General features: G+C 34.3%; 1 protein-coding gene across 2 annotated transcripts in view; it reads right to left on the minus strand.

Moving 5' to 3' along the window:
* The window catches only part of LOC129224091 (dolichol kinase-like), a 42,988-nt gene extending 35,145 nt beyond the window's left edge, over positions 1-7,843 (minus strand). For both annotated transcript variants that reach the window (XM_054858496.1, XM_054858495.1), the window contains exons 1-2: positions 7,737-7,843; positions 3,120-3,199 (exon numbers count right to left, since the gene is read on the minus strand). In XM_054858496.1, the coding sequence (XP_054714471.1) occupies positions 3,120-3,199; positions 7,737-7,753 (97 nt within the window). In that variant the 5' untranslated portion in view covers positions 7,754-7,843. The remainder of the gene's footprint in view (positions 1-3,119; positions 3,200-7,736) is intronic.
* Between the last annotated feature and the right edge of the window lie 396 nt (positions 7,844-8,239).

Consider the following 8,239-nt stretch of genomic DNA (forward strand, 5'->3'; position numbering starts at 1 on the left):
TTACTAACTTTTGGCACTTAGAGTTCCCAATTCACTTAACTGCTAGGACAAAAACATTTCACGACTACTAGAGCAATCAAAAAGTTTTTTTGGTGGTGATGGGAGAGGGCATCACACTGATGGGGAAAAAATGACCTGATAGAAAGGGGGTCCGGGGGTCCTCCCCCGTAAAACTGTTAAATTTTGTAGTTTAAAAACGCCATTTTAAGCTTTTTTTGCTGATGTTAAGGGAAAAAATTTACAGAGGTCTCGGTGGAAATTTCTAGAAATTGAAGCCTTAAAAATGCAATTATAGGCCATATTTATTTTATAGGCCATATTTATTTTAGGGTCAGAGACTGTTCCAGATCGATTCTTTTGTTTAAAAAAAATAGGTCAAAATCAATTCTCTGCAAATTCTCGAAATTGAAGTTTCAAAAACAGAATTTTAGTCAAACTTTGAAGATTTTACGGGAAATAAGGGAGCTGTTTCCTCAAAAATTTTTTTATATTATGGTCCTAAAAACTTTAGCAATATTTTAAATTCATGAGCCAGTCCACCTAAACTTTTTGTTAATGTAGTTTAAAAAACCTAATTGCTAATGATATAAAAGAAAGGCGGTATGGGGACCCTTGCCCGAATATTTTCTGAAATTCAAGCCTTAAAAATGCGATTGTAAGGCTGTATTTTGTAATATTAGGCTCAGTAATTTTTGAAATTCAAGCTACAAAAACACAATTTTAAGCGATTTTCGATGTTGTTTAGTATTTGGGGGCTTTAAGCTGGAAATATCGCGAAATTTAAGATCTGGAAAAGAAATTTCAGATGCTCCATAATGCTTTCGGTGTGCGTGTGTATGGAGGACTGTGTACGGAAGTGGGGGTGGGGTGTGTGTTCGGAGGAGCAGCGTTTTGAATATTTTCTTATTTTTAGACGAACTTAGGAAACAAGAGAAAAAGAAAAGAAATAGGACGGGGGTGGGGGGAATAGAGTTAGCTGATCAATAAGCTATAGCTACTGAATATTTTAAATTCAGGCCCCGACAGAATTGGGCCCCGCATTTGCTAAGGCTGGCTCTGTGCAGTCTCCGCTGCACTCATTATTTTGATTACTTTTGTGTCTGTTGCATTTAATAAGAGCTTCATTTGAAAACATGGAAATTTCTTAAAACTTTTGAGAATTTACTTCTGAGAATTTTGCGAGGCCCTATCAGCGCGAGGCCGTCGGCAGCCGCCGACGCCTAGCGCCGCCACTGATGCTTAGATACAGAGCTTTATTTGAAGTTAGTTGAATATGCATGCCTAGAACAAATTGTTTAACATGAATAACCATATTTCCTAGACATTTCATATCAGGTGCTTTTTAAACTCCAAAATGTGCTATTGAATGAGCTTACATATTATGAGCTAATATATAATTTCTCCTTTTAAGGAGAGATGTTACTGATAGTAGAAAAGATGATATTTTTTCCCAGGTGCAAAAAATGACTGCCTCATAAGTATAATGTTGATTTTTGTATTAGTTTGGGGAAGTATAATATTAAAATTATTAATAATTTTGCAGCAGTGAATGTGAGGATGAATTTTTGAGATTCTTCAACAGAGAGAAAGGCTAACGAATTTGCTAATTTTGCAGTGTAACTTCTTTTTCTGTTCCATTAAGTGCATTATCATTAAAAAAAGAACTTTGATTCTTTTCTTTTTTAAAAATATTTTCCAAATACTCTAACCTGATTATTCACAGTGCACTTTATAATCTCGGAAACAGGGTACAGTAGAGTACTGTTTTCCCCAGACCATAAAAGAGGTAGGGTGCTTTCAGATAAAACTGCACTTTGATTCAATTAAAAGGGCACTTTAATTAAAATTATGCATTAGAAACTTTTTTTTCTTTTTGAAACTTTTTGGTGCACTATGTGCATGCAAAACTCAAGTATTTTTCGAGTATAATAAAAAGCTTTTCAACTTTTAGTTTTAAAAGTTATGCTAAAAACATTCAAATTTATATTCAAATCAGATTCTAGTGAATAAGTGAAACAAGGAGGCTTTAATAGGCTTGGGTGCGTCAAGTGTAATATTAGTCTTTTGCTGTTATTGTGTAGCAATGTTTAAGTAGTCACTTTGGGTTTACGATACTTCTTTTTCTTTTCTAATTACAATCAGACTCCGGTTTAACGAATTTCGCAATTTAACGAATTTTTCTTCTTCTCCGACTAAAATGAAGGCAAAAACCCTTTTTTTACCTAATAATAAACCTTGAGCAGAAAAAAACTTTTCTTGGAATCAGCCATTTTTAACTAGCAAGGGGGCAACTAGCGATTCTCATGCAGAAGACGATAATGAAACTCCCATTAAAACTTATTTTTTCAAATGCTTTACATGGCCTGGAAACTAAAAACATATATCAAGCAGCAAGCTGTAAATGACACAGCATTTTCATAAAGTCGAAAGAGAACTATTTTGAGTCAAGTATGAAGGAAATTGTCAAACATCTACTACTCACTACTTTAAAATTTCAAACTAACTAGTGTGTAATAAGTCACAGAATGCTGAATAAAAAGTACACTTTCTAATCATGGATATTTTTGTGCATTTGCTTATAAGGGCTTTTAAATAAGGTAAGTGCATTTTTTTTCTCACCCTGGTATTATGAATAGCCCCGATTAACGCAACAAAAGTTTCGGTCCCAATGAATTCTTTAATCGAGGACCAACTGTAGTATGCAACACAAAGCATATTGAGCAAAAATATAAAGCCTTTTTTTGAATAAATATGATTCAATAACTGTACTGATTGGTATATTTTATGATGTATAGTTTTAAAAACAACATCTGTGGATCATACGTGGCTGCAAATTATCTTTGACTTTTTTTTTGCAAAGCTAAGTACACTTTCAAAAAGAAATTTGGTGTGAACTTGCAGAAGCTGGGATGAAGTGCAAAATGTTACTTGATGCAATAATTTTCAATGTTTTTAAAATCAGGATGTAAAATCCGGAAAGGTCGTGGTCTTAAGCATTTCAGAATTTGAGTCCCATAGCATAGTGTATATGAAAAGTTCAGAACAGTTTTTTATGCATCATTAAAAATTCAAGTTTTATAAATTAATCTGCCAAAAGTAAAATAAAAATGGCCTTTTACCAGTATTTGAAGCAATTGTAAGAGGTAGCAAACACAAGGGAAGCAAATGAGAACCCCAAACACCTGGACTATCTGCATTTCTGAAACATAAAACCAAAAATGTAAAAATAAAAATAATAACATTTTACGTAAAACAAGTATTGTAACTCTTTTTACTCCCAGAAAATTGAAAAAAAAAATTCTGAAACATGACACGTTGACGAAAGTTTGATGATCAATTGTGCAATGACTAAGAACATTGCGCAGCTTAATGTTTTTAAAGTTTCAGTTTCGATATATTATTGGGGGTTCGGGAGTTCTTCCCAATCCCCTGAACTTCTTTCCCTTAACTTCAAAAATAGCATTTTGTAGAGTTTTGGAAACAAAATTCAAAGAACTTCCATAAGTGGCTCGGGGATGGGAAACAAGGGGAGCAACCGCCCCTTTACTTAAGTCAGTAAAAGGGCCTTGCCCCTCAACATTTCTAAGTTAAAATCTAATGACCAATCAAAAAAATGAATGTTGATCACTTCACATATTTAAAAGAAAGAAGGATTGACTAAATAAATGTATTTTTAATATTTTGCTCAAGGTATTATTTCATTAAAATTTAAATGGAATTTGAGCTGAACCATTTCCATTTTTGAGGAGGTGTCTCGAATTTTATAAGGCATTTTATAGAAAATGACATCAGAATCCAAAAACAAATACAAATATGACAACCAGCAACAGGCTCTGGGCCCTGTAAAGGTGGTCCTAGTCAATTTATTAGTCCCCAATGAAGATCAATGGTTCTCTTAAAGCTACCCATCCCCTTGCTCATTACCGCCTCTTCACAGGGCCAGATTAATACCCATTTATGCCCTAGGTCAAACTTAGAGATTACGCCCTACCGCACACATCCAAACCAGGGCTCTGTCCAGGATTTTTCACAGGGTCCGTTTTTTGTGAAAAATCAAATAATTTTGTGAAAAATCAATTAATTTTGTGAAAAATCAAAAAATTTTGCAAAAAAGTTTTTTTTTGTTGTTAAAACGAAATTTTATAATTTAGAGATGGCACAAACTGCATCAATTAAACTTAAAGTTGAGTGTTTTCCTCTTCTATGACGAAAAAATCATTCTGGATTTTTTTTCTGATATTTGCCGGGGGGGGGGGGGGGCATCGCTCTTTAAAGTATCAATATTTATCTACCATTCTGCAATATGTTAAATTATACTAGATATATTTCTGTACAATATTTAAAATAATTGTAACAAAAATATAAATAAATAAAACAAAATTCAGAATGGGGTTCAGCATTCAACTTTTTGACCCAAGACACTCTTAAAAAGCACAGAATTTCGTTTAAAACTTATAAATTCCGTGATTTTAACAAAAATAAAAAGATATTTCAATTGTTTACCTCTTAACAAAGCGTAATAATCATCAAAAATTCGAAAAATCGGATTCCCATAGCGGATGCAAAGAGATCGCAATTCTCAAAGTGAAGGCATCAAAAGTATAAAAACGGCTTGTAAAAGAAATATTTTTGTTAAAATTATTTTAAAATTGCATTTTAGAGTCCTATGATAACATATCATTAATATCTGTGGACACAGTTGCCCCCCCCCCCCCAAAAAAAAAAAAATAAACCATCTATTCAGCATTTTAATTTTTGACTCATAACAGAAAATGGAATTTTGCTTTAAAAACTTGAAATGAGAGTTCTAACAAAAATAAAGAGGCTTTTCATTTATTTGAATCCTAATAAAGCGAAGTTAGCTTGAAAAAAGAACAAAATATGATTCTCATATCGGATGTTAAAAGATTGCATTTTTCAAAATGTAGACATCTAAAGAAAAAAAACGGTAACTAAAAGAGTTTATTTAAAGTTAATCATCCTTGTTAGCATCGAAAAATCAAAACCCATATAATTTTCTCCCAAAATAACAATTAAACATCGCACCGCACCATAAAAACGCAAATATTGACAAGTCGACAAAATGATGAGAATATTTTCTAATCATGTCATTATAAAGGTTCAACACCAGACGCTAAGTGGTGACAATTTTGAAGTTGGTAACCCTATCTGAAGCGATCATATTTTTTCCTCACCCTTACTATCCCTTTGCAGTTCTAAGTAGGCTTACCAATGCCTTTTCCGAAATGTTTACAACACCGCTGCTAATTAGCTGTGATAAAACAAACAACCATTATATTTATTTGGCAGTAGCAATTATTTATCACTTGCAGGAGCATCGCAAGAGTGCCGATTTTTTTTTCTCAAAATTAGCCGATTTTGTATAAGCTGATCCCTCTAATTTGACTTAAAAAAAGGTTCTAAAAATTATCGGTTCATACACAGAAATATGCGTTATTTTGCTTTCAGATTTGCTCTTTCAATAAACAATTTGTGACAGATCCGATCTTGTTTATCAGAATTTTGTGAAGGGTCCGTTTTGTTTGATCGGGATTTTGTGAAAGGTCCGTTTTGTTTGATCGGGATTTTGTGAAAGGTCCGTTTTGGTTGATCGGATTTTTGTGAAGGGTCCGTTAACGGACCCAAATATCCTCTGGCCAGACCCCTGCAAACTCTATTGAAATCGTACCCCCCCTCCCCCCAGCCATTATCAGAGCCGTAGTAGCGTCCAGGGACAGTTAAAGATTTCGTGCTTCCCCTCTGTTTGACAAAATGAGGGATGGGTTTCTTTCTTTGTTTTCCTTCAATGATGTTCAAAAGAGGAGGAGGGGGGGGGGAATAGGAGTGCTCCCCCGGGATTTTTTTTTTAAATTGAAGCATTAGAAATGCAATTTTATTCCATCTTTGAGTATTTAATGGGAAGTAATGGCCTTTAACTCACCCAGGAAACTTTTCGTAACTGAAGTCCTACATACGTAATTGTATGTTATCTTTGATGATGTTGGGATGAGTTCGGGAACTCCCCCTCCCCTTCCTCTGTAGAAATTAGTTTCTAAAATGAAATTTTTGACAATCTTTTACTAATGATGCTGGGGAGTGGTGGGAGTCGGGAGAACACTCATGAAAATTTTTCTGAAATTGAGGTTCTACAGCGCAACTTTTAACGATATTTTTTTTGATGCAGGGCGATTGGTGACTCAAGCGAGAAAACTTTTCAAAACCAAAAAAAAGTAGGACATCTTTTTATGACGTCTATACATAGATGGGGCTTAATCGTTCTTCCCCAGAAAGGTTTTGAAATTGAAAACTTAAATACGCAATTCGAAACCATCTCTGATGACATTACGAGAAGGAATAGTTTTTCCTGATTTCCAGGTTAGCCTGAGATTTGAATAGCTTGTAACAATGATCCCTCATCCTGCTTTCGGTGCAAAAATTTAATCTATTCTCATCTTTCATTTTGATAAATTTAAAACAATTGAAAACATACCCTATTTTCTGAAGAAAAGTCAGTCTGCAATTCAGCAATTATAATTCCCCCTCCTTTTTTTTGGTGCTCCAGCCGCCTATAGCCCCTTTCCATTTTTACATTATCAAAGACTGCGTAATCTTTTATAAGGCTACAGTTTTAAAAATTTTGATGCAGATCTCACAAACTACCTTCTTCTAACAAGATACCAAACAGAGCTAAACATAGCTCTTTAAAATGTTCAATTTCGAAAAATTTAAGTGCAATTACAATTCAAAAAACTTTAAGCTCATTATTCCAAAACAAATAGATTTTTGAGCAATCACGATTGCTTATTGCTTTCATTTCACCGTCCTTGGCGTTTGGTTCCTTTTTCAGTTTGGACCAGGGACACCAGCACCACCAGCCTCTGCAGGCGCCGCCGCTCTGAGCATTGCCTCCTGGAATCCCTTTCTCCTGGTCGGTGGCGTCCATGTCCTACACACACGCACGCTCATACACACACCTACATACACACACATGCTCATACAGACACACACACTCATACACACAAGCCATTACACATATATACACATGCCTATGTGCATACACACAGGTTTATGCACACACACAAGTCGACACTTGCACACACGCGAGCCTACACATACACACACAACTATACACACGTAACTGCCCAGGAGGAGGTGTAGGCTTGGGGGGAGAGGAGCCGTTTCTAGAATACAAATACAAAAGTGACGACCAGCAACAGGCTCTGGGCCCAGCTAGACTGGTCCTAGTCAATTTACAACCCCCAGTGAAGATCAATTGCCCTCTTAAAACTATCTACTCAATTGCTCATTACCACCTCTTCCGGTAAACTGTTCCAAGGTTCCACTACCCTGCTAAAATAATAATTTTTCCTAACATCCATATTAGCCTGAGATTTAAATAGCTTAAAACAATGAACCCTTGTCCTGTTTTTAGTGCTAAACTTCAGCCCGGTAACATCTTTCATTTTAATAAATTTAAACAACTGAATCATGTCCCCTCGGTCTCTTCTTTGCTCAAGTCTGTACAATTTTAGCCTTAATAACTCCAACGAGTAAGGCCCTGTCGCAACTCGTGATTGCGAAATGCATAATTTGAATTCAAAATTTCAGAATTCAGTTTTTTTTTTTTTTTTTTTTTTTTTTTTTTTTGTTTTGAGAAATCCCACAATATTAAAATGAAACTATACTATTATATGCATAAAACATTGCGTAACGAAAGATCAAAACAGGTTTTTTACCTAAAATTATGATGCATTTTACTTCTCACTTACTAAATTTTTGAACATCAATACACAATAGAAATAATAAGCTTCGAAGCTTATTTTAAAGTACTTTTGTTGGTTATACGTTCGGTTAGGGACCGAAAGATTCTGAAAGCGTCAGGGTGAAATAGTGCAATATCTTCGCTTTTCTACTTTATTTTCTTATCGTTCATGCTGCCATCTAGCGAACAGATGTATGACTATTAATCAATATTAATTATAAAATAAGGTTGCAAAGCCCTCTTAATGAAGGTTGTCTTCTTCTTTTTTTCCGTATTCATTTATTCTTTATAATTAGCCAAAATATAAATATTTGAAGAATTAAAAAGGTTACATTTAGCGTTTATGGTGGAAAAAAAATGAAAAATAGACTTTTTCATTTACATACATAATTATTTACTTTAGTGCAATCTTATAAAGAAAAGAGAAGAAGAATGTATTATTTTTGATTACACTTGGTGTAAATGGGTGAATAAAAA

This window comes from Uloborus diversus, chromosome 6 (genome assembly GCF_026930045.1).
Source record: "Uloborus diversus isolate 005 chromosome 6, Udiv.v.3.1, whole genome shotgun sequence".
NCBI classification, from domain to species: domain Eukaryota; kingdom Metazoa; phylum Arthropoda; class Arachnida; order Araneae; family Uloboridae; genus Uloborus; species Uloborus diversus.